The sequence below is a fragment of the Asterias rubens genome, chromosome 19, assembly GCF_902459465.1.
Source record: "Asterias rubens chromosome 19, eAstRub1.3, whole genome shotgun sequence".
In the NCBI taxonomy this organism is placed as follows: domain Eukaryota; kingdom Metazoa; phylum Echinodermata; class Asteroidea; order Forcipulatida; family Asteriidae; genus Asterias; species Asterias rubens.
The window spans coordinates 9,078,081-9,105,850 of NC_047080.1; the positions used below are offsets into that span (position 1 = coordinate 9,078,081).

The following is a 27,770-nucleotide window of genomic DNA, read 5'->3' on the forward strand; positions in this document are numbered from 1 at the left end:
TGCATACACTACACAGACTGCATGGTTCCAGTGAAGTGACCAGCAGGGCCATGTTTACACTAGATCCAGAAAAGGTGGACAGGACCCTGGACCTGATCTGGGCCCCATTTCATCAAAGCTTGTAAGCACAAAAACTTGCAGAGCACAGAAAAGTATTGCTTAGCAGAAACAGGTTACCAACGGCTTAATGACTGGGCCCAATTTCATAGCTCTGCTTACCGTAAGCAAATAACCAGCGCTTGCGAAAGCAGGGAATTCTGCGCTTTTAGATCGACAGTCTCCAACATCAGTGTAGTTTTCAATGGCTTTTCATGGCTTTAACAAACACCTTTTACTTTGTAGTTTAATCAAAAAGGAAATTGACAATCTTGGCCAGCTGGGTACTTCGTCTTATTTTTCATTTGTCCAATGGTGCTTGTTTTCCACAGTTGTAGTTTTCCTCCCACATCGAAAAACTGAATTTTGATTTTCAGTTTTTTCTTTTGACCCACCCAGCCACAATTTCGGAAAGAAAATTGAAATGAATATATTGTGTTTTTACCCATTCACACCGATGTGTGTTATTAATACTCAGTACTGACCCGAGTTCTGTGAAGAAAAAAAAAAAAAACAGGCATATTACTTGGAAAGTGAAATTGAAATGTTGAAACATTTACCATTCTGATTGGCCCCTAAATGCCAACAGCAGGATCAGGCCTGGTTTAAAGACAGTGGACACTATTGGTAATTGTCAAAGACCAGTCTTCTCACTTGGTGTATCTCATCATATACATAAATGAACAAACCTGTGAAAATTTGAGCTCAATCGGTCATGGAATTTGCGAAATAATAAGAAAAGAAAAAACACCTTTGTCACACAAAGTTGTGTGGGTTTAGATGGTTGATTTCGAGACCTCAAGTTCTAAATCTGAGGTCTTGAAATCAAATTCGTGGAAAATTACTTCTTTCTCGAAAACTATGGCACTTCAGAGGGAGCCGTTTCTCACAATGTTTTATACCATCAACCTCTACCCATTACTCGTCACCAAGAAAGGTTTTATGCTCATAATTATTTTGAGTAATTACCAATAGTGTCCACTGCCTTTAAGATCCTGCAATTGGATTCTCCAACAGGGATTAAAGAGAAGAATTGAGTGCTTACCTCAACGGCCTGGTACTGCAGGAACATAGGCACATACTGCTCCAGCTCCAGGGCCTTGAGCCAGTTCTCTATGGTCAGATGGAAGGCCATGGTGACTCCGGATTGGCCTGCTGAAAAAAATAGAAATGACACAAATTGGAATGGTGTATCAAACAAAATGATGACCTCCAGATCGAGCCATGGATGAGACAGCTCAGAACTATGAATATGCATAGAGGAAACATGAAGGAAATATCAAATTCATATCCTAATGTACATGGATTACAAGCACCGACACTGTAAATTGGGAACATAGAATCAAGCCCGGTTTATACTTCCTGCGAATGTGAATGCGAAGCGAACTTGACATGAATTTGACGTCACAGCTATCCTTTCGCAGCGATATTCGCGAGTGAGTTGAACGGAGCTGAACTGTTGCGAACATTCGTTGTGATTTTTGTGAGGTCAACAATCGCTTCGCATTCACATTCGCAGGAAGTATAAACCGGGCTTTAGCTGTTTGCAAACTGGTTGGCAACCAAATGGACCTACATGTATGAAAAAACGTTTGCTAGAAATTGTTAACTTTCCAAAAACGAGTGACCATTGGATATGGAGAAGCGCTATATTTTTCCGTATTACATTAGCGCTTGTGAAAGAATTCCATTCAAGCAAATTGGAGTTAGTGACCTTAGCATTAGTTATTTTGACATTCTTGGCCCTGAAGACCAAATAATTTTTCGGACAGGGACAGGGACAGGTGTCTGGACTACATGAAATAAACCTTCTGCATAATTTCACATTTAAAAAAATGCATGTCATATCCAATGTAAAAGACTGTTTCGTAGCATTTTGTTAAAGGTCAGAAAATGTGCACTGATGTCAGGTGTGCAACTTGCAAACACACAGCTTGTCATTATTTGAGTGCTTCTCATGTATTGCTCATGACTAATTCCCAACTAATTATTGCTCAGCAGAACAATTTGCTTAGCACATTTTTCTTCTTACAGCAATGTAAATTGGACACTTGCTGTAATAGTGCTTGGCATACTTCACGGAGGCAACACAGGCAATGGGAGACTTTCTGGGACGATAGAGGGCAGCAGACTTATCGGGTAAATCCATTGTTCTCAGAATTATGCGCATGTTCAGAACTACGTAAACAATGGAAATTTACCCGGTATGTCTGCTGCCACCTAGCGTTGGAAAGTCTCCTATTGCCTCCATGCCCCCTGGTCATTGCCTTGGTGCCCTTGAAATGCTGACAGTAGAATTTTACAATTTCCTCATATGTACATTAGGGTGCCCTTGATCAAGGAGAAAATGCCTTTGTGCCCTTGCCCTTTCAAAACCAAGTACACAGGCCTTGGTAGCTGCTCTTTAGAAGTGAAACAAGAAAATGCAAGATACACAGCAAAATTCTGACTGGATAATTTTAAACAGAAGAGGGCGCTATACCATTGGCACACTAAATAAAACAAAATCACAAACCATTTCAGGTTACATTGTTAAGTGTCTATTCACACTCACACACAAGCATCAAAACAAACAGAGCATAAACAAGGAAATTCGATACAGGGTTACAAGTAATTCAATTGTAAAGTCAAGGCCCTCTAAGCCTTTAAACTTGACTCTTAAAAAAAAAAATTGCATCATGTACTCGGCTTGTTGATTGAAGGACTGGTTTACTTCTCATAATGATGGCTTTTCTATCAACAAAGTGTCCTTTGATTCTGTTAATTTTTTTAAAAAGTCACGTTCGGATATTGTACTGATTGATTGTCAGGTGTTTTTATTGTTTATAATTTGCTTATTAAATTACCAATTATGTGTTAAACCGTTAAGCTACTTTTAAAAGTAATTTTATACTTTGTACCAGTGCAATTCAGGGGTCGAAATTGCCACTAGCCAGCTACCCCATGACTACCAGATTTACAGCCGGGCTTCTCATTTTTCCAGTTTGATAGCCCGACACGGGCTAGTGGGAAAATAATGCAAAAATCAACATCACAAACAACACTGACGGTATTGTACAATGAAATACTTCTGGTGACCAATTTGTGTTGTGACTCAAGACATGTTTTTAGGGCTACCAAAATCTCATCAGGGCTACTACACATTCTGGGTGACTAGCCCTGCTGACTACCAAGAAAATGCCCTTAATTTTGACCCATGCAATTCAACCTATCGGTTGCCATACTGTACATGTACATTTGTTTTAAAGGCAATGGACACCATTGGTGTATCTCAACATATACATAAAATAACAAACCTGTGAAAATTTGAGCTCAATCGATCATCGAAGTTGGGAGATAATAATGAAAGAAAAATAACCCTTGTCACACGCAGTTGTGTGCGTTTAGATGGTTGATTTCGAGACCTCAAGTTCTAAATCTGAGGTCTTGAAATCAAATTCGTGGAAAATTACTTCTTTCTCAAAAACTATGGCACTTCAGAGGGAGCCGTTTCTCACAATGTTTTATATCATCAACCTCTCCCCATTACTCATCACCAAGAAAGGTTTTATGCCAATAATTATTTTGAGTAATTACCAATAGTGTCCAATGCCTTTAATAATTTTTAACCAAATCTTGGCTTTAAACCTTGCATAGAGAGAGTGCTCTGCGCACTGAGGCACTGGGGCTTGCAACCGGTAATTTTGTTACCACTGAATTCCAAATGATGTAACCTGATTCCCGAAGTTCCAAATGCACCTTCAGGCAGGAGATTTCTAAGACGTCAATCAATGCTAGTGTGTGCAGGTGCAGGGGGGAAAAACTACAAGTAGAATTACGCCCCCCCCCCCCCCCTGGGATGGAATAATTAGTCCAAGTACAAGGTTGAGCCCTCTGGTTCACACCAGACATAACCCTAAGCGATGGTTCTGGAATTTATTAAGAGCCGCGCTTATACATATTTCATTGGAATCCGGTCCAAGAGACTCCAATTTCTCTAATTGATTAATATTTTATACTATTTACTGTTTAACAATGATATTTCAAACTTTGTGTATAATGTTTGATCTATATTCAGGTATATGTGTGTGTATAATAATAATAATAATATCAAAGTCTTATATAGCGCAAGTTTCTACCAACAAGGTACTCAAGGCGCTTAGTATACATTTTAACAGAAAAATTATTATTGAAGTTATGAATTCTTCTGAGACCCAACTATGTAGCACCATAGAGTAAGGACAACTCTATGGTAGCTCCTTACTCTATGGTGCTACAGCGCATTCAGCAGCCACAGCCAGGATGGCCAAAACAAGATGGCCCAAACCAGATGCAACTAATAGTCCTTGCAATTTTATCAACATTATTTATCTTGTTATGCTCCAGGGTATTTCATTATTAAATGAACTCCATTGATTTTTGGAGTGGTTTTTAGAGTCTTGAAACTGAGCCTGGTCGGAACAGACGTGTCACTGCAATTTCACTGAACCTGCAAAAAAAATGCTCAACCAAAGTTCAAACTTATTTGGGGTTAGGATCGCAGCCAAAACGTACCCTAAGTAAATAGTCTGAAATGTACACTTTTGAAGGTACTGTATTTTTCGCTTGTAAACTTGTATCTACTTTGCTTTTATTTTGTTACGGGTGTACTTTTTAAACTTTTCACTTATTGTTTGTCATTTTCTTAATCTTTTGCAATTTTTGCTGTCATGTGCCCTCGAACAGGCTGGTCCTGGAGAGAGCGCAATTAAAGATCAATAAATTATTACTATTATTATTATTATTATTCGACAAGACAAGATGAATAAGACCAGGATTCGAACCCACATTCTAAAATTCCTGACACTCTGCCTTAACATTCCCTTTAACAAATTAATTTAATCCAGTCTGTTGTTACATCACCTTTGATAACATGATCTCCCCTTTGGCAATATTTGGAAACCATCCCAGTTGTCAAGCTGTCATAACACATTCCTATACTCATTCCTGTACTGTACCACACCACACCACCCCCAGATTGATGCTAAGCATGTGGTTAAAACTATGTAAATAATGTCTGAACTGTCTTGACCAATAAGCTACTAGAGACGATGTGCATGGCTGACATCATTATCAAAACAGGGGCCTGACCAGCCCTTCCCCAGCTGTCACAGGGTGTGAATCTAAACTTCTTTCAAGGAGCGAGATAGTTGCGATAACGAAACCCTCTTTGCCGTCGTAACCCTCTTCGCCGTCTGGAGGAGGGTTACGTTATCGCAACTAGGACGAGAGTGTGTTGGATCATAAAAACACAGTGCTTTGATTGGATGACTATTCTCTTTGCTTAAAGAATAGTTATAATGCAGTTTTGGGGGAATAAAAAGTCCACTAAATGCTTTTTAATATCATGCTCAATTCTGTCTTTTTGATGAACCAAAACAAGGGGACGAAATAAAACATGATATTTCATCTTTGACAGGGCAAGGCCATTGTAATTGCAAAAGGTACTTCTATTGGAAAATCTTGAAGTCTATGGGGAACATTCAAAGGGGCACTAAGGTCAGGCCATGGCCTCTGTGGCCTCCAAGTTCCAGGGCTGGATGCTTTTTGAATTAAACAAAAAACAGCAACAACAACCACACAAAACATACATGACATAAGGTACAATTTTCTTGAAGTTTAGCTATCCGAATATTTGTTTGTATGCTCATATGAAAATCAATTGGTCTACCAAACAATCCTTTTAAACTGTCATTCTAAATTATTCAATCCACTTGAGAATTTTCGGGTACTTTGATTTTTTCCCCCCTATAAAATTCCACCATTAAGGATAAAAACCCTTTCCAAAATATCAACACCAGGTGTGGACCTTAAAAGCTTCTGTGCAATATCACAAATTGGAATGGCCGCAAATGGTGTTCCAGCATAAATCTTTCACTACAGTACAAATGAGGCAAGAAAAACACTGGTAGTTGCTTTCCCAGGGTATAAATCTCGCAGACGCACATGTCTTGCGTTTCAGCGGGGCATGAACTATGAATTTGATATTTTCCCCTGCTGATGAAACTTTTTTTTTCTGGAGGTTGGGTGTCATTCAGTAAGGTGAACCCCTGGTGGCTCTTTGATACATTAAGGGTTGAGGTGGTAGAGAAAGTTAACAGTTGTCGTAATAAACTCACGGGGAATCGCATCAAACCCACTGTAGCATTTTTTGGGAGCAAGTTCGGGTGCGACTAGACTTGACTAGACTAACCAGAAACCATAGAGCACAGGGAGATTGACCATATTGAACCATGCACTGGTTGCATGGTCGACTGTGGTCAAATCGAGAGCTACGTCACAGTTTCTGGTTCCCAACATACGGCTCTGGTCAGTTCTAGTCGCTCACCCAAACTTGCTCGAAGTCATTAAAGGCAAAGTATACCTTTGGTTTTTGGAACCATGTTTGTTTGTTTGGATGATCTTCCCATCAAGGGAACTTGGCAAACTCCACAAGGGGATATAAACACCAAGCTGGCTTCAGCCAATCTCTCTCATACAAACATTGGTTTAACCATGGTTTAACGTCTTTGGTTATGAATTGCACAAATCAAGAAGTTGTGATTGAGTAACTAGACGACAATACTTATTCAAGTCATGTGGATTGTCTGTTTTTGTTTGTTTGTTTGTTTAGATGATCTTCCCATCAAGGGAACTCGGCAAACTCACACAAGGGGATATAAACACTAAGTTGGCAACAGCCAATCTCTCTCATACAAACATTGGTTTAACCATGGTTTAATGTCTATGATAAATTGCATAAATCAAAATATTATTATCTGATTGTTTCAAAACTATAAATGTAAATACAATTAAACTAACCTGTGAAAAAAGGTCCATAAAGTGACTAAATGTTTGGTAAACAAAATAATATTTTTTGAAGCCTTGAAATTTTTGTTAACACATGTTGTACAAATCGATGATGTCTCGAATTCTTTTTAAGTGAACGTTTTTTCCAACCCCTGCACATGTTGTCTGCACCTGGCAACGTATGTATCCACATATTTTGCAGTCCTCAATTTTTACTCAAACTCTCCTATCATCAAAATACTTGTTGTCCAAGATAAACACAGACTGTCTGATTACCGTAAACACTTCGTATGAACACAAGAAATATTAAAACATTTTTCCAACCTCTGCACATGTTGTCTGCACCTACATGTACACAAACTGTTAACTATGTATCAACATTTGTAATCGTCAATTTTTTCTCAAACTTTACAATCATCATAATACTTTTCGTCCGAGATAAACACAGACTGTCTTATTACCGTAAACACTTCATATGAACACGAGAAATATTTCGACCGATGTTAGGAACAATAAACATCGGAGATCCCGGTGATGCTTCTGGTCTGGACAAACAATTCTGTCAAACTCAATCGAGATTACGAGATTGATACCTGGTCTTTTAATATCGGATGTCTCCCACGAGAGGTTTGGGCAAAATGCACCGCAAATTTAAAGGGAGAGTACGGTCGCTGAAAATACATTCCAGAAAAAGATATCAGCAGATAGGCATAAGATCTAATTTTCATCCCCCCATAAGCCCACCTGGTATTAACTGCCTGCTTTTATATACATTCCACCCGACCCGGTACATTCTTATTTCTAAATGCTTATTTTTCAAATCTATAGCAATAATCATAGTTGCCAATTAATTATCTCCAAAATGAAAACATTCCAAATCAATACCGTCTGCTCGGAAAGATAAGGTCATAAGTGTAATTTGTATGGGTTTGTTAACATTACATTTGCATACAATTTTGGAGCCCGTGGTAAATGGTGTTTATTGATCAAGAGTGGTCTAGAGAATTTTTTGGCAAAAAGATATATTCGTTTTCCAAGTATACATGTAACACAGATATATTTGTTGATATCAATTTTTTTGTTTTAGGCTATTAGATGTATAAATACGTTTATGATATTATGTTAAAAATTATGTAAGTCTCTGATATTTGGAATGACAACTCGTTAGTTTATGAGCTTTCAGATTAACAGCTTTTCGATTAAATTTCTGCGAAAGTCAACACAGGCCTGATACTTCACACGGAGGCAACGAAGGCGATTGCCTCCGTGTCCCCTGGTCATTGCCTTGGTGCCCCTTGAAATGCTCCGGTACAAATTTGCAATTTCATCATAGGGTGCCCTTTACCAAGAAGAACATGCCCTGGTGCCCTTGCCCTTTTAAAAACGAAGCATACAGCCCTGTCAACATAACTACACTGCTTCTTTATTAAAAATACATATCACAGATCATGTTATGCATCGGAAGGAATTTCCAACCACATCCATGGAAGGACTCATTCCGCCAGAACATTTGCTAACATTTATCAAAACATTCCTACGTGGTTTGCGAGAGCTGTGTGTGCGCCTGTGGGAATTCCAAATGCCACAAACGCTGGATACCAAGAGTATAACCAAGGTCTTGTATTATTTTGGAAGTAAACTTTGAGTTCAAAAGAAGAAGTGCTGGAAATGTCACATGTATTGTGTGCTGTCTAGAAGTTGTAAATAATTTGTTTTTCTAGGTTGTGAAGGGTTTTGATACCTTTTGTAGATCAAGTTTTTGGCCATGACATGAATCCCAACTCACTGTGATTGAAGATGTACATACATGTATGATATAATTTAGCTGTAGAAGTTTCAGCTTCATTAGTTTTTGAAAAAAAATCACAGAGCAAAGATTTCAGGAGAGTCGCGTAAATCCATTGCACATCAGACGAAAATTATTTAAGTGAAATTGTTTAAACTAAACTCATTTCTCAACAACTACATCACCTCAGCAAGTAATATTTTAAGGGAAGCTTTCTACGTTATTAACATTAAACCTTGTATTAGTTAAATGTAAATATGAATTCTAGAAGTTAATTTTCATTAAAAATCTTGAGTTTTTTTAAAGTCGTTTCTTCAATGCTGATTTTTATTATTTTTATTTTAAGGTTTATTTGGGTGAGTTTTCTACACTATGAGCATTTGTAAACAGACAATAATACCAGAGCTGCCATTATTTACATCATGCAATCAGGGAGATTTGTACAACAAACTGGGAGATGTTTAGAATAACTTTTAACATACACTTTCAGGGAACTGTTAGCAGAATCATGGAGAGTTGCCAGCTCTGCCTTTGTACGCTATTTATTCCCTGTGGTTCTAAAAGTTTTGCACGGCACAAACACACTGCTATACAGTAAACATATTAAAATAGGGGTAAAATGTTGCTAATCAGGGAGATATTTTCAAATTTTTTCATCAGAACAATGAAAAGATTGGTTTAATTTTAGATAAATTTTCAGAAGAATTAGGGAGAGTTGCTAGCTCTGCTTTTGTACACTAATATTCCCCATGGTTCTAAAAGTATTCCACGTCACAAACGCATGGCCTATAGACCAATCCGACAAAACAAAATTGGTAGCGCCTTCTAAAACTATTCCACAGCACAAACACATTGCCTATATACGGTAAACACACACTCCACACATTAAAGTGGCAACCCTCATTGGCCGTTTCTAATTTAAACCATTACTGAAAGAAAACAGAAACCCAATAATAACTCAATGATGAGCCGCTACCCAGACATTCCCGGCTGTAATTGATAGAATTCAGAGACCGAAATGAAAGCAATCAGTTTTGATAAAGAACTGACCCCATGCTGGGATTTACTGCACGAGGGAAGTCCACGATTGATCATAATTTGAGTACAGGAGAGTAGAGAGCTGTTTACTGCTAAATGTACTCATCACATGTATAATGCTCAAAACATAAAACAGTGTTTAGAAGGCACTGTACACTATTGGTAATTACTCAAAATAATTGTTATAAAAACTTACTTGGTAACGAGCAATGGAGAGCAGTTGATGTAGTATAAAACATTGTGAGAAACGACTCCATCTGAAGTAATGTAATACTAATAGTTTTTGAGAAAGAGGTTATTTCTCTCTCAAATATTAGAAGACTTCAGGCCTGAAGCCTTATTAGGCATATGTTAGCACACAAAGTTGTGCAACAAGGGTGTTTTTTCTTCCATTATTATCTCACAACTTCGACGACCAATTGAGTCTAAATGTTCACAGGTTTGTTATTTTATGCATATGTTGGGATACACCCAGTGAGAAGACTGGTCTTTGACAATTACCAATAGTGTCCAGTGTCTTTAACTGGTAGTAATATATTATTAAATGGAAAATGAGCAAGCTGAACTAGTGAATAACAGACAATCAATTTCTCTTGAAAAATTAAATGTACAAAGTATAAAGTAAGTACAACTGGTTGGCCACAAGTCATAATTTCAAAGTAATTTACGTTGTAAACCAAAAATAAATGCCCCTAAATGAAAAAATACCGGTAAAAGTTCCCATTGGGCTACCCAGAGGTCTACTCGAATATGAACAACTATTTGAGCGTTGATAATTGATAACAAATCTAATGTCCGTACCCAAAGATGAACAGGGCATGAATAGTCAATACTTCTGTAAATTTCTCACTTTTGGTCATCAGAACAACCAAACCTTCCTTGAAGAGAAAGTATTGATTTTCATCCTTAGAACGTAATTTCCGTTTTACTCTCAAACTGTAAAATAGTGAAAACATTGTTTTGCCCACCATACCACTATTGCAAAGAGCAAGATGACCGAACAACTCTTTTTAGAGTGAAAGACGGTAGTTTCAACTTGATTTAAAGTGAAGATTTGTTCCAATTTCACTCAAAAAAGAGTGACACAGAATGACTTTCACTCAAAAAAAAGTGACACAGAATGACTTTCACTCAAAAAAAAGTGACACAGAATGACTTTCACTCAAAAAAGAGTGACACAGAATGACTTTCACTCAAAAAAGAGTGACACAGAATGACTTTCACTCAAAAAAGAGTGACACAGAATGACTTTCACTCAAAAAAGAGTGACACAGAATGACTTTCACTCAAAAAAGAGTGACACAGAATGACTTTCACTCAAAAAAGTGCAAAACTGATACCACTCAGACAAGAGAGTTACACTCTTTTACATTAAGAGAGTACATTTTATTCTGCCCCTAAGCACATACCTGTAACAGTTCTCATTGGGCTACCTGGAGGTCTACTGGAATAGGACCAACTATTCGATCGTTGATACTCCGGCCTCCTCATATTGACTCCAGTATTTGTTCCTCTACCAGTAGATTGCCGATTCGATTTGAGAGACGTCCCGAGCAGACAGAAGCTTCAACAATACCGATTAAAGTGTCACAGATGAGTCTATTGAACGCTAACGTCTTGTTAGCTTTATAAATACACTTTGAATCTCATTGACACTCGCTTCTGAATGGCTTGGCAAATAATGCTCTCTGAGCCCATAGTTGTGTGTGAACGATGCAAGAATGAGATGACCTTGTTTGAACCCTGGTTGAAGATTCAATCCAAGTTATGTCCCCTCCATGTGGTTTCCATTTGCTGAGGGCAATGTTAATGATGCTGGCTGGGGCTGGCAAACAAGAAGAAACCTTAATTGTCCCAATTGAAATTGCAGAAAGTTTAATTGCAATGTTTCTGTATTTCTCATACACTACCAGCGGCTGCTTCAACAAGCAAGAGGGCGGTCTATCCAATTCTGAATGTCGGAATTTCTGACTTCTCTCCTGACTTGTTGAGTTTGCTCGGGGCAAAACAAACAGTGAGTCCCTCTTGAACCAAATGTTTTAGGTTGGATGGTTTTTCCCTCTCCAGACTGTCACAAGAATCTCTGACGGTCAGCTTCACAAAAAAAACAAAAAAACAACAATCACGGGTCAGTTCTTGGAGTGTCGTCCCGCAGGGATTCCTGGACGGGCAATGTGTGCTTCTTGTGCAAAACGGATCACTGATGAGAAACTAGGGATTGCCCCTCCAGTACAAAGTGAATAAAACAGGAGGCGACTAACTCAGCGTATGCAGAAATCACCCACAGTTAAATCCGAACACTCACTCACAGAGTAAAGTACACATCCCAATGAAAATCCACAACTCCACAACAACAAAGTGAATTTCTAAAGTTCATCGGCAGCTAAGCTTTCCAACAAAAGCAATACAGTGCTTAAACTTCCACTGGAAGTGATGGTCTCTCTGCTCAGTGAAGTCCGACGGAGTTACCTAAATCCACCCTGCCGTCAAACACACACCTTCTTCGCCGTATATCATCTCCAAATATGACCCGTTGCAGAATCTGGAACATCGACTCCCCTGCTGGATCAACTCCCCAAAGTTGATCGCAAGTTCACAGAGACCTTACTCGGGTTAAACTTAATTAGTTTTGGGGGAGGGTATTAATGGTGACTTATGACCAGAGCTGACCTTACCGCTCGTTCACATCGGTTTTGTGTGTGTGTGTTCAAAACAAACAGTCCCCACGGTTTAGGTATGCCAAAGCCAGGCGGTGGTAGTTTTTTCTTTCCGTTTTGAAAAACTACTACGATTGCTGTTTTCAGGATTGGGTCGCACGATCTCACTGAAGGACTCTGACACTCGGTTGAATCAACAGCATTAGCGATATATGACAACTGCCTCAATTGAAGGTTGAATTGAAAACACACAGTTCACACGTAAAGCATATTTACATTATTATCATCGAATGTGGAGTAAACAAAACAGCGGATGTCTGTTCTGTCTGTCGATTCGTCGACTGGAAGCACAATGGGGGCGGTCAGGTGTCTACCTATAGGTGCGTAGCATCTATTGTTCTCTTGGTTGCGTTCTCAAAAATGGATCAGTGTATAGATTTTTTTTATTGAATTTTGTCACCTACTATGAATAAGGTATGAGGTAAATTAGGCCTACAGGGGGAACTAAAGTACTACACCAGGGACATTCTGTTACAAAAACAAATTCCAAGAAGAAAAAAAAGGGCAACAGGAAGCTTGGGGATATTTACCGAACAGTTGTTCTATGAAGGATTATCAGATAAAGCACGTACAAATAGAGCATATCTGCGGTCACCATTGTAGTGAATTGGGAAGCATTGGCTTGGGTTTTGAGGGTCACAACAGGGTTTGGCAAACTTTTACCCGACACAGACGAATGAACACATCAATTTTTCCAAAGATCAAATTTGCAACAATAAGAGCAGTGTTCTCCCTTATATGGTCCACTGGCCAAAATGCCAGTTAAAACACATGACGGACATTCAGAATTCACTCCAAGTGGTCCGGCTGGCTAGTTTAATGTTGAAAAGCATATTTCATTTGAAAGATTGACAAGTGAAAAAGCCAATGAAATGACAAGTGAACTGGTCCTACTGGCCAGTCACTAAGAAAATTACTGGTGAACCATGAAGAGGAGTCAGGCTTCCATTTTTCCTGCATACTAAACTATTATTACCAGTTGTTATGATACTCGTTGTTTGTCTGAGTGCCTTGCTGTGGGTTACTTCAGGACCTGAACCTCAGCCTGAAAAAGTTTTTTACAAAGGGAATAAAAGGGTAGCGACGAGTTCTTAAACTGTCGTTTAAAACCAGCAGGGTCGTTGCCGTGTGATAAAGGCCCGAGCCGAAGCGGGGGCCTTTATCGCACGGCCACGACCCTGCAAGGTTTTAAAGGGCAGTTTAAGAACGAGTCACTACTCTTTTATTCCCATTCATAAATGCCTTTCTGGTTAAAAGGCGTAATAAAGAATGAAACTTTCCGACGTCCTTGAGCTCTGTACGTGTGTTGCATTTTTATGACTGAGACAGTTTTCGGATATGCATTCGTGCACGTAGTATGCATCTAAACGTATCCGAAAACAATCAGTTATAAACAGCTCCAGCTGGTCATTATCAACCGTTTAAACACCCCCACGTGACGCGCTCTCCACCAATAGGAATAGCGAAACTGTCTGAGGTATTTATGAATGGATAATCAAAGCCATGAGAAAATATTAAAAAATCTTATCCCTGTTTTCAAGCAACGGGTTTTGGACACATTAGGAAACGTAGGATTTGATGACTCTGTCCCTATTTAAACATGCATGGCATTCATTTGCACTTTTAAATACTGCACCTCCGGCACAACATGCAACAATTGGCAATTTATTCCTAATAACAGGATACTGCATAGTCACCAAAAATAACATACTGCACAATTGGGTTTGGGTAAAGAAAAAAAAAATGCACGTACTGCATGATACGCTCACTCTACACTGTCAACATGGTGAAAACTATGAATTATGTTCGTGAGTAAGTTTCCAATCGCCTGATATTTCTGCTAAGCACGCATCAACCATGCCATCATACGTGTTCAATTCCAATTTGTGATGACCAACAGAACAGATTGAACCCTATACACTCACTATAAATCCAAACAAGGGGAAACATAAACGCACCCTTCTCAAAAGAAAATAGTACAATTCTACAAAATTTCCAACTGTTGATATTTTTTGCTAAAGCACGCATCAATCATTCCATCAGACATGTTCAATTCCAATTTGTGATGACCGAGAGAACAGAATGAACACTCCAGCATTCTCCTAAAGACGAGCAGACTGTTCGAAACGTCAAGACCAAACCGGCTCTTCTCAGAGCCAACACTCAAAAGAGATTTAGACATCAAGGCTAGTACCCACAAGTTCACTATTTATTTAGAGTTTCTTCCTATTTTGCACACGCATGCAAAGCTTCAAACAATACTAAGAATGAACTCTATTCAGGCACATACACTCATTAAATATAAATCCAAATAAAGGGAAAGCATGAACGCACCCTTCTCCCCCAAAAAATGGTAACCGCTATACAGTTTGCCGCTTTACATATTGCTAAGCTAGTATCAATCAACCCATCAAAAATGTACAATTCCAATTTGAGATGACCGAGAGAACAGAATGAACTCTATTCAGGCACTCTACTCATTATAAATTCAAACAAGGGGAAAGCATGAACGCACCCTTCTGAAAAAAAAAAAAAAGAAGAAAAAAAAAAAGTACAATTCTACAAAATTTCAAACCGCTAGATACAATATTTCTGCTAAGCTCGCATCAATCATCCTATCAAAAATGTACAATTCCAATTTGTGATGACCGAGAGAACAGAATGATCTTTATTCAGACACTCTACTCATAATAAATCCTGACAAGAGAAAAGCATGAACGCACCCTTCTCAAAAGAAAACACTACAATTCTACAAAATTTCCAACCTCATGAAATTATTTGCCATGCACCCATCAATCATCCCATCAAACATGTTCAACTCCAATTTGTGATGACCGAGAGAACAGGATAAACTCCTTTCAGGCACTACACTCATTTATAAAAGGGCATGCCTAATACTTTACTGAGGCAACAAAGGCTATTGCCTCCATGCCAGGTCATTGCCTTGGTGCCCTTGAAATGCTACAGTAGAAGTTTATAATTTCCTCATAGAGTTCTCTTCACCATGGAGAAAATGGTGCCCGATGCCTTTTCAAAAACCAAGCAAACAGGACTGACAGGGGAAAGAAAGAACGCACCCTTCTCAAAAAAGAAAAAAAAATGAAATGGAAACCCTGAACAATCTGTCAGGTTGTATTAACCCTGTCATCATGGGGGGTTGTGGTTGTTTGTCTAGCCCTGGGGCCGACCCTCATTGTCAAGGCGTAAAGAGTGCAAACAAGTCCTATTGTCAGAACACTGAGGCCCAACTTGGCAAAACCCAACAGCAACTTGTTTTTTGTGTATATTGTGGGTATTCATCAGGTGGGTTTGGCAAGTTGGTGTTTAGAGTCAGGCTGGCAGGTTCTGTATGTTTTGGCCTGTCAAAAGTTTTGCATTCATGGAGTCTGGAGGGAAAACAAGTTAGGGACACCTTCAGGCCAGTCGGTATTAGCGTTTCCAAGGACTCCAGTCCAAGTATGAAGTAGGGACCAAACTAAATTTAGCATGTTGATCTTTTTAGTCATAGAGAAAGGACAACACTTTATGCTCTAAAACTCTTTTCACACGAGAGCAATTTAGCAAGGGTTCCTTGGAGATGATCTAAGCTGTCTGTGTGGTGATTGCAGCTGTAGTAAAGATCTGCAAAAACATCCTTGATCTTGAAAAAAGACCTGTTCACAACCCACCAAAATGGTCGCCAACAAAAGTCATACTTTTTCGTTTCAACTATTTTCCCACCACTTCCCAGTTAACATTTAACAAAAGTGGAAATAGTCCAGCACAGATATCATATATTTGGAATTGTATTATCACAAATATTCATTCCAAAAAAACTACAAGTCAACAGATACAGCGTCACTGGATGGGATAGCACTAACATTATTTATCCCATAGTCAGATACGTAAGATGGGAGTCTGTTTATGGTGAGCTTTGTACACAAGAAGAAATTTGTATTTGATACACTGTTGTATGGGGAGCCAGTGAAGAGCAATGACTTCTGATGTGATAGAGTACTTTTTTTTACAGAGCTCGGGAAAGCTACTGAGCATACAGTGCTAATAATATCAAAGTCTTATATAGCGCACGTATCTACCAAACGAGGTACTCAAGGCACTGAGTATATACAAACTTTCAGAAGGATAGGTTATTGGAGTGATGAATTCTGAGTAGGCCTGGGCGAATTATTCGAATATCCAGTTAATGGCGAATAGGTTTTCCAGAAATTCTGAGACCCAATTATGTGGCACCTTATATAAGGGTTTACAAGGAGCTACGGCACAGCCAGGAACACCGGGGCGAACCCCTTCTCTTTTCGATAAGTGCACTGGTTTCTTTTACATGCGTTACACAACACATGGAACCAACGGCTTTACGTCCCATCCAAAGGACTAAGCAATGGTTAAGTGTCTTGCTTTTAAAGGACTCACGTGTCACGGCTGGGGATTCGAACCCACCCTCTGCTGATCAGAAACACCAGAGTTTGAATTCGGTGCTCTTAACCGCTCGGCCGCAACACTTCCACACACAAACCAAAACTAATATTCTTTATGCCCTGATGCAAATGCCCATCTAGTAGTATTAGAGTATAGGGAAAGAGTCATACTTCTTATGCTTGACAATGACGCGAGCAGTATGTATCCCCAGGTGTGAATACTGCAAAGTACACACGTATGGACCTTGCAATAGACGTCAGATCTGACATTGTACTTGTTGATTCATGTACAACATAGAAAAATGTACACACAGTAAATATACGTGCCAAGCACCACAGCTTATGTAGATCTCATGCTGTGTGCATTAGGCCCTAGAAACCTCACACTGTACAGCAGAGAAATCCCATGCATTATTCAAAACCTTACATGTTGAAAATCACGACCTTTTCAAACCAACAGTTTGCTTTTAAAGCACACTGTCCCTCCGTTGCAAAATCTAGACAAACACAGCAATCAATGCATGGGCCTATATTGTTGTTGGTGAAGGGTTAGGATTAACATTACAGCCTCTTTCTAAATATAGATCTCTGGCCAGCCTATGTCTTTTCTTCAGAAAATGTTATGGTAAATGTACCACCAGTGTGTCAAATGTGGTTCCTCCTATCATGTTGTTTGAGCTTGAAACCAGTTAGTGCTTGTTCTCACCCACGCACCCTCGCTTCAAAACTACCTCCATGCTTCAAAGACCCATTGCCATAGCTTTATTACACAAACTACTGTTGCAATCTCTTTGGAACTCCTTGTCTGGTGCATGTTTCCCTCATTCCTACATTACAATCTAGACTGTTATCAATTCCTACAAGCTCCCCTGAGTTATTTTCATCTTAACTGTTACCTTCTTAAAGCCCATACCTAGAATGGCTTTCAGCCTTGTTTGGGGCGAAATTGCATAAAATAATTTATGTAAATAACAAAATAATAAAAATCTTCTTAGAGACAACTTGTATCTCAGGCATTAACTAATCAGTTGACAGTCAAATTCTTCTCCTGCTGCCCAGAACGACCCTCCTCCTCACATCATTCCCCCGAGATATATGTTCATCTTATTTCCTCCTTGTCGCCCCTTGCCTAGAGTGGCTTTCAGCCTCATTTGGGGCGAATTGCATAAAATGCTATACAAATAACAAAACAAAACAAAATCGTCTCAAAGACAACTTATATCTCAGGTACAAACTAATCAGTTGACAGTCAAATTCGTCTCCTGCTTCCCAGAACAACCCTCCTCCTCCTCAAATTTCCCCCGACATATTTTCATCTTATTTTGTTCTTGTCGGTCTTGCCTAGAGTGCCCTTGCAGCCTAAGTCAGGGCAAAATTTCCTAAAATAATTTATATAAATAACAAAATCTTGAAAGACAACAGGCATGAACTAATCAAGTGGCAGTAAAATTCTTCTCCTGCTTCCCCAAAATCCCCAACAGGCGCCTGATAATCGTCTTTGACCTTCACATCCAGACCCTGTCCTTGCGCAAAATGTCACATCTCTGAAGGCCCGCTACACACTTACTAGCATGTCTACATGTACAGTGTGGGAATTACTTGTCACTATCGGGTATAATCCCCCAAGTCTCGTATATCTTGATCCTCTCAAATGGATCCTGTCATTATTATCAGCTGCAATTCACCTCATATCAGCCCAAACGCTACATAGCGTGTCCATGGGGAGAATCGTGAGACGGTGAGTAAAAAATGTTGGAAAAAAAAAAAATTGGGGTCAACACAGCCAATTTAACAAAGATATTGACAAAATAGGGAGACCGCCTCCCCCTGCATATAATAGGCCAAAGTAGCTTATAGTTTACAGAGCACTTAAACCTGGGGAGCCGCAGGTTCAAATTCTGCTAGTTCAGTTTTGGGCATACATACATTGCTACCTTCACTCTTGGGCCTACTGCTGTCAGTGTCTCTTTGGGTTTATTTTTCATACAAAAAAAACCCCCAAAAAACTATGAACATTTATAATTCTAGACCAGGCCTGAAGATTCATCTTTGAGAGGGCAAGGCCATTTTTAATTTCGAAAAGGGCACTTCCATTGGAGTCTATGGGAAAACGTAGGCCACTATAATCCCTTAAAATCTTTGCTCATCATGCCGTCATTGGAATTGTTTATTAGGAAGAAACGTCAGGCCGCTAACTGTTTTTTTTGTATTAATAAATTACTCAATATTTCAGTGATTCATCTGATTCTATAAATGTTAAACCTGAAGCCCGTCAATTATTAATTAATACAGCATGGGACGATGCAGAAATTATGCAAATGTTGACATTTCTGTCTGCTGAGGTATCCTAAAAATACTGGAACATCCCCTATGGACATTACATGTGTCAAATGCACTTAAGGTATAGCAAATTTCCTCAAGCAAAAAACAATTCCTTAGATTTTTTTTCCTGTTTGTGTTGACTTGATGAACAAAATGCCATCGTTGAACTCTGCATTGCCAAATGGATTCAACAACAACAATACTTAATGGCCGCAAAATAAATTCCGATGAATTTCATGGACAGTAAAGTACAATACATAATACTTTTAATTCATCGTTAAATTAATGAACCATTATTAGCCTTCAGAAATAAATTCCTGAATGAAACTTGGAAAGTTGATGTTGACAGGATTATAATGGGTCAATCTATGAACGCAGTAAAAAATAATTTCGAAGGAACATCAACAACAAAATCCCTGTTTATTTCTTATTCTAATTATACTTTTATCCTGATCAAAACACTATAAAATAAAGGTATTAAACAGCGATGTATTATTATCGTCGGTCGAAAAACAGGGACAATGAAATGTTCTCCTGTAACACTCTCGGGGAAAAAATCACTCAGGGCTGATACTAAATGGAGGCAACGAAGGTAATTGCCTCTATGTCTTATGGTCATTACCTTGGTGCCCTTAAAAAGCTCCAGTATAAATTTACTATTTCCTTATGTGGTGCGCTTTACCAAGGAGATGCAATTGGTGCCCATGCCCATTTGAAAACGAAACATACAGGCCAGATTCAGTTTCCATCAAACTCTTCCTCACTTAGGATTTAGAACGAGTCAAGTTCCGTATCCGAAGATGTTAGGACGCATTGAACCCATCCTAAGTTAGGATGGGTTACTCGTCCTAACTCGAGATAGGATTAATCCTACATGTAGCTGGGAACAATGAAAAGTTCTCTTGTAACACTCAGGGGCAGGCCTCTAAGCCTTTTTTTGAAAGGGCAAGGGCACCAAGGCATTTTCTCCTTGATAAAGGGGCAACTTATGAGGAAAATGTAAGTTTCTACTGTAGAGCATTTCAGGGGCACCAAAGCAATGACCAGGGGGCATGGAGGCAATTGCCTTTGTTGCCTCCGTGAAGTATCAAACCTGCAGGGGAAAAAATTCCTGCATTTTCGATTCACAGACGAGGAAGAAAAGAAAGACTTACCGAAGCTCCTATGCTGTGTTCAGTGTGTTTTCCTCTTCCCAGGTATGTGTGGGTAATTCAGCAATCCAGGAAGGAAAGAGTGTATCGGTGTCAGGCCATCAATATGTGGCTAGGAACCCAAGAGTTTTAATCATCAAACGGCTACATGCTGCAAAGTGAGAAATAAGAGGCGACATGATTAATTTAATATGCATACAACTGTTTCATGCATTACAAAATAGGGAAGTAAATTTAAAAATAGATTGTCATGTATGAAATTCAACTCAAGTTTTATCTTCATATATCATGTCAAAATCCAAAACTAAAAAAAGTATCAGCTCAAAGCAGAAAGGACCGATAAGACAGATATTACAGAAGAAATTACTCATAAGACCTAGAAAGAACCAGTCAGCTCAGAGCAGAAAGGACATATATTTTTTAAGACCCAGAAAAACCCAATTCGGGCCTTAAACTTCAGCTTTAAGAGAAGCTCATTTTCATTTTGAAAAGGACACTCTCATTGGAAAATCTTAAAGTCTATAATAGGCACCAAGGCCTAGACCAGGGGCAACAGAGGTCATGGCCTCCAGGGCCTCCATGTAACACCAGGGCCAGCCAATTTGGCTCAGAGCAGAAAGAATTTCTAAGACATAGAAAAGACCCAGTTATTTACAGCAAGGACTTATGCCATATTATTTGTTTTTCTTATTGTCCTTTACGCCATGGTTCAAATGGGTCTTTTAATATCTTTTACATCCATTCTGCTCATAGCTGATGAACATGAGGTCAAAATAGATCAATTGTCATTCAAACAGTTGATAAAAAAATCATGAGCAAATGCTTAAATGTAAGACGAACAAAGCATTCCAATGAGAACTGTGAAAATCCCCAAATGTACAGCAACTGCGGTAGGCCTAACTGTTTTTATCTCAACATAAAAGAAATCCCAAAATGGTAATAAAAATGCAATACATCTGGACACAAATGTACTATAATCCCAAAATGGTAATAAAAATGCAATACATCTGGACACAAATGTAGATGTTTTTCATATGTGTAGTAGAAGATAACGCGGTTATCCCAAGAACATCTGGGATCCCCCACGCTTTTTTTCAACAAAAAGAATCCCTATAGAGTCTAAAAGTTATTAAGGGTACACTGCACTTTGCATGTAAATGACGGATGACACTCCGTTCTAAACGTAGACTCTGAAGTCCATCTCCAGTGTTCAGAAAAGGACTGTAGTCAACCATACCCTGTCCTCAAAATGCATTATTATGTGCGTTAAAGGCACTGGACAAGTGGTAATGGTCAAAGATCATTATTCTCACTAGGTGTATCCCAACATATATATGCATTTTAAAATAACAAATCTGTGAAGTTTTGACTCAATTGATCGTCAGAGTTGCAATAGAATAATGAAAGAAAAAACACCCTTGTTGTACAAATTTGTGTGCTTTCAGATGCCTACAAAATATTAAAAGACTTAAGGCCTGAAGCCTTTTAAGGTTTTAGTGAAAAAAATACCTCTTTCTCAAAATGTTTGTTATCTTCAGAGGGAAACATTTCTCACAATGTTTTATACTTTATCAACAGCTCTCCATTGCTCGACAAGTAAGTTTCTATGCTAAAAATTTTTTTTTTAGTAAATACCAATAGTGTCCAGTGCCTTTAAACATGACAGTTTATAAAGGCTCCACAAAAAAACCCATTCCACACAGTAGGGAATTCACTATCAATTTTTTTTTTTAAATGCTGCACGTCTGCTCATTTAACCATGAAATTTGTACTAGTCGTACTGAGGCTTGCATTACCTGCTGAAAATAAGGGATGGCTCTTGTCAATTTGCACAACCTGCATTAGAAGCATTACTCAGTTGAGACTGTACTTTTGCATTGCGTGCTACACCCTTACAACAAGAGTATAATTAACCTGTAGACATCCGCAATCCATCAAAATCAAACAGTGTGTTTTGTTTGATTCTGTTGGACTTGAGGACTGCACTATTAAATATGCTTTACATGGGATCAGGCACACCACCAAAATTATCAAGTTATATTTTAACAGCCTCATGCTATATGTGCATGGGCACTTAAAATCAGTATCCACAACAAATAAAGAATAAGTAAATGCCCTGTGCATGGGCACTCAATATGTACATTCAGTATCCATACAAGAATAAGGAATAAGTAACTGCCCTGTGGATGGCCACTGAAATTAACAAAAGGTTAATGATAGCGTTCTACCTCCACACAGCCTCTTTCTATAGATTTTTGCAGCCTTGTGCAGGGCACTTAAATGCAGTATCCCAACGAATAAGGAAAAAGTAACTAAAGAAGAGGCAGTGTAGTATTCCTTTATTTACACCAGTACATATGACGATCTTTAAACAAGATGGACTACATGCAGGGTAACCAAGAATAATGGGGAAAGAATCCACAACGAATAAGGAAAAGGTACTTTAAGACGAGGAAGTATAGTATTCCTTCATTTACTCCGGTAAATATTGACGATCTTCAAACAAGATGGACTACATGCAGGGCAACCAAGAATAATGGGGAAAGAATCCACAACGGATAAGGAAAAGGTACTTTAAGACGAGGAAGTATAGTATTCCTTCATTTACTCCGGTACATATTGACGATCTTCAAACAAGATGGACTACAGGGCATCTAAGAATGGAGGAGACATTTTTCAGTGTCTCCAAGATTTGCACAGCTAGATGTACACGTGCAGGTGTTAATGAGTAATAATGGTGATTGCCGGCATTAATCACGAATTCCCCTTTCATTAGAAGCAAGCAGTTATTTACACACACTGAGCACAGCCGGTGAGTCATCCCAGCAAATGGTCTTTAAGATGATCAATGTGCACACGGTGTTACCCTGCATCGTCCCATGGGGAGATACTCAGGTATTCCTGCCTCCTCAAGATGCTGCTCCGCGTCTCACTGCGGCTCTACACCTTCTACACGGTCCTTCCTTCCATTCAAATCAATGTTTAAAGGTGGACACGTTTGGTAATTGTCAAAGACCAGTAGTTCTCACTTGGTGTATCTAAACATATACATGCGTAAAATAACAAACCTGTCAAAATTTGGACTCAAATGGCCATCGAAGTTGCAAGAGAATTTATTGAAAGAAAAAACACCCTTGTAGCACAAATTTGTGTGCTTTCTAACAAAGGTTTCAGGCCTGAAGTCTTTTTAAAATTTGAGTGAGGAATTACCTCTTTCTCAAAAACTACGCAACTTCAGAGGGAGGAGTTTTTCACTTTTATGCTATCAATTGTTCGTTACCAAGTAAGTTTTTACGCTAAAAATTATTTTGAGTAACTACCAATAGTGTCCAGTGCTATAACAGAGACTTGATGGGGAATTAGTCTGGCTCCTTATAAGTATGACAAAATTGAGTGTGGTATACTGGGAACATGACAAAGATGGAGGTGTAGGATTCTCCCCAGGGTTTTTTCAAGACTGGGTGTGGGGGGGGGGGGCAGACTGGACCCAATATTATATGTTAGAATTTTGGCCGAAGCGTGCTGAATAGAAACAAGGGTCTGGTATTTATCTTGGATTTCAGGTAACATGACAAGATGGCTCTAATTTCATCATTAAAGTTCTCTCCTCCATGTTTCTAAAGTAGAAAACAAATGGATGCTAAATTTGCATCGGGATAAAGAATGTTATTTATATTTCACCCATACTCTCTTAATGTAAAAGAGTGAAAAATTCACTCTCAGTCTTGTCCGAGTGGTGTCATTTTCACTTATTTGAGAGTGAAAGTCATTCTGTGTCACTCTTTTTGAGTGAAAGTGTAATGAACTTCACTCTAAATCGAGTTGAAAGTACCCATCTTTCACTCCAAAAAGAGTTGTCCGCCATATGGCTCTTTGCAAGAGTGGTATGGCAGACAAAACAAGTGGTTTTTCACTCTTTTACATTAAAAGAGTACACTAATGTGTATCAAGCATCATGTATCATGTATACTCTACGAAAAATAAAAAATCCACAGGCATATTACTCGGGTTGGAAGAATGTTACACTCTCACTTAATAATGTTTTGAGAACAGTCCGTATGAGTTACACGTAATAGAGAAAGGCTGTGGGATGTAACAAGAGTATGATGCCATCAGGACGAACGAGAGTTTTTTTTTTTTGTATAAACATGAACCGGCATTTGGCGCGTTTTATTGAAAGAAACACTGAACATTTGAAATGATGATCTATGATGATGTTACATCTGCTCATGGCTCAATGTGGAAATGAATTAAAAAAAAAAAAACAGTTTGAAGTTACATTGGCAAAACAACTGCCAATAGAGGGGGACAAATTTATTCATTGTGTGTAAAAATGTACTTTATTTAAATTCATTCACCACATTTCACTAATGTATTTTTTGAAGGATCTGAAACTTTGCAAGGTGGAAGTGTGTATAACTAAATCTCTTTTGAGTGGGTTGGTCCTGAATCTGAAAAGAATCGGTGGTTAAAGACCATTACTACATGTACTCAAAAGAGAATTTCACATGGTGTTACTGCAAACTTCTTGGTTAAGAATTAGTTTGTTTTAGAGGGTTATAAGCTACAACAGGTTCTACTTCAGCATCTTCAAAGCTGTAGTGTGTATGATTAGTGCAATCATAACATCTTCAAATGAGATATTTGAGGTACCTTTCTTTTAAAGATTGTGGCAAAAAAAAGCAGACCAGCAATGTCAACAACCACAGGCCTTCGTTTTTGAAAGGGCAAAGGCACCAAGGCATTTTCTTCTTGGTAAAGGGCACGCGATGATGAAATTGCAAATTTGTACTGGAGCATTTCAAGGGCACCAAGGCAATGACCAGGGGACACGGAGGCAATCGCCTTCGTTGCCTCCGTGAAGTATCAGGCCTGAACCAGTAGGCCTATCATATCCGTACACTGTATGACCTATAAACATACACCATGAAATAAGAATTCGGTGAAAGGTTTAAGCTCAATCCCTTATATTGGTGTTATGACAAGATAGTGAAAAACACCCATCACTGTTTCTAAGTCCAACATTGAATTTCAGACACTCAATATCAACACTAATTGCTTTACTTATTAAAAACAAAATGTATTCAGGCACAATCATTTCAAGGGAATTTACCGACTATCAATATCACAAGATGTGTTATGCGCATGCTTGAAGTTAATGAAGAAAATAACTTCATGAGAAATTGTTCTAAGAAGAACTGTCAGTAACACGCACATGTCCCATCCCTGACCCTAAAACACAGCATGTTTATGAACAAAATTATACTCACAACTTCAGACAGGCCCCTAATACAGGCAGCTGTAAAATCGCAATTAAAAAAATCCGTTTCTCCTGCCACACACTTATCCAAGAAATATCCCGCAGAAAACAAAAGTAGAAATCCCTGGACCTCGGCTGGGGCTATACACAGGTGGCTACACCATCCATTGAGACAGGTGTGAAATGATAACATTGGTAGGGGGTTTACCATACAGGGTTTACACAGCAGCTACTGTGCAGCTCCCTCTAATAATTGCTACTTGGATGCAGCAGGGAGCACTACTGCCACTAGTGCAAGGTGAGTCATCACTGTGCATAGCAGTCATTCATAAGAAAAAAATGGCTGGAGGGGGGATCTGTTGTGAGGACACATTGCCTTGACCAATGGAATTGACCACTTATGTCTGCAGGTTTCATTCCAGATTTCGCTGTCACTATCCATAGTGGTTGACCCTCACTAATGCACAGTGATACACCCCTGATTTGACCAATGGACCTGTCCGTTTAGGATGCATTGTGTAACATCCCACTCATTCAAACCCACTCACTGTAGTCATACAGAGAAATGGCCATAGAAGGGGGTACACCCCTCATTTGACCAGTGGAGTTGTCCACATCACCTGCAATATCCAGCCTCAATGTATCAATTTTATCAAGCACTTCTTTTAAAAAGCTTATACCCCTGCTTGACCAATGGAATGGTCCATGGGTTTCATGAACATAAACAGTGCTAGCATTGAACTGGACACACCCCCAAATCTGACCAATGGAACTGTCCACTACCTAAACACCTTGTATGATTTCCCACAGTTTATCCATAGAGAAAGGTTTATCAATGTTTCATCTGAACAATTACTCATAAAAATGATGTGGTCATTCATCATTCTTCACATGACCTTGTTTTGTAGTGTCGGCCAATTATCGTAAAGGTCATTTCTGCTACAGGTTCTTCATCTATATGATTGAGACTTATTCAGTCTCCTTTTCAATAGGCCACTTGGCTTGAGAAGAAGGCCATACACCCACCTACTCACTGACCATTATGAAATGAACAATTTCCCACACACTTACATTATGCACGGACCCCTTACCATTTTTTACAAAATCTCTCAACTGAGAAAGTGATAGTAGTAGTGCATAAATTATTGGTTTTTCACAATCGGTGAAACTGGTTGCATGTTTAATTCAATTCAATTCAATTCAATTTATTTATGCATGTTGTATTTTACCAAATGAATAATTTGCCAAGCTAGTGATACATGTATAAGGTCCTTTATCGCAGTTTCAAATCAGTAATACTCAAAAGCGTGTTGGATGAAAAAAATCATATAATTAGAAAAAATAAATTAAAATCCACGAATTAATGCTTTTCTTTGAAAATGAATGTTTGTTTTTGCTTTTACAAATTTCTTTGGAGACCAGTCGTGATCAATAAACCCCACATTATTCTTATTAGATTTTTAATTTATTTTTTCTTATTAGATATTTATTATTTACTATTGGTTGTATAACTATCTGCTTTTATTATTGCTTTGTGTACTATATTATGTTAAATCTATATTAATTTTATTGTGTACCCCAGATGTGGGGCAACAGATCTACGGATCATAGTATGTATTTGCTTTTGTTGTCCCTTGCCCATCTCTGGGTATATTGTCAATGTATTTTGTTTTGTACTGTTATGGCAAATAAAATAATAATAATAATAATAACAAGTATACGAGGAGTTCCAATATATGTGGAGCCAATTTTTATGAAATCCGTGTATAAACTACACTAAGGACTTTTAAAATTAGGCCGTGCCCAGGTCAAAATTCCAGTTGAACCTAGTTAACTGGGGTCAACTGGTTCAACTGGAAAGTGACCAAACTCGTCCATTTTCCATATTAACCAACTGGTTTGGACTAGGTTTAACTGTGTTCAACTAGGTTGAAATTATAAACCAGTTGGTTTCTGTCCATTTTCCATATTAAACCAACTGGTTTTAACTGTGTTTAACTAGTTTATCAACTGGTTTCAACTAGTTCCAGTTAAATCCAGTTTAACTAGGTTCAACTGGAATTTCGACCTGGGTGAACTTGGTTCTTGGAGGGGCACAGCAATTTACCTCCGGTAAGGGGCGCTTCTATGAGGAACATTTGAATTTGTACCAACTTTGCAAAGGGCACCACAGCAAAA

The 27,770-nt window shown here is 38.6% G+C and overlaps 1 protein-coding gene across 4 annotated transcripts in view; it reads right to left on the reverse strand.

The window, feature by feature from the left end:
* The window catches only part of LOC117303144 (breast cancer anti-estrogen resistance protein 3-like), a 55,377-nt gene that overhangs the window by 20,352 nt on the left and 7,255 nt on the right, over window positions 1-27,770 (reverse strand). The window contains exons 1-3 of one of the 4 annotated variants that reach the window (XM_033787252.1): window positions 25,603-25,758; window positions 20,336-20,483; window positions 1,142-1,251 (exon numbers count right to left, since the gene is read on the reverse strand). In XM_033787252.1, coding sequence (XP_033643143.1) covers window positions 1,142-1,231 — 90 coding nt within the window. In that variant the 5' untranslated portion in view covers window positions 1,232-1,251; window positions 20,336-20,483; window positions 25,603-25,758. Of the gene's footprint in view, window positions 1-1,141; window positions 1,252-11,136; window positions 11,735-20,335; window positions 20,484-25,602; window positions 25,759-27,770 lie in introns of those variants that run through there. The other 3 variants (XM_033787253.1, XM_033787251.1, XM_033787250.1) reach the window with 3 other exon arrangements.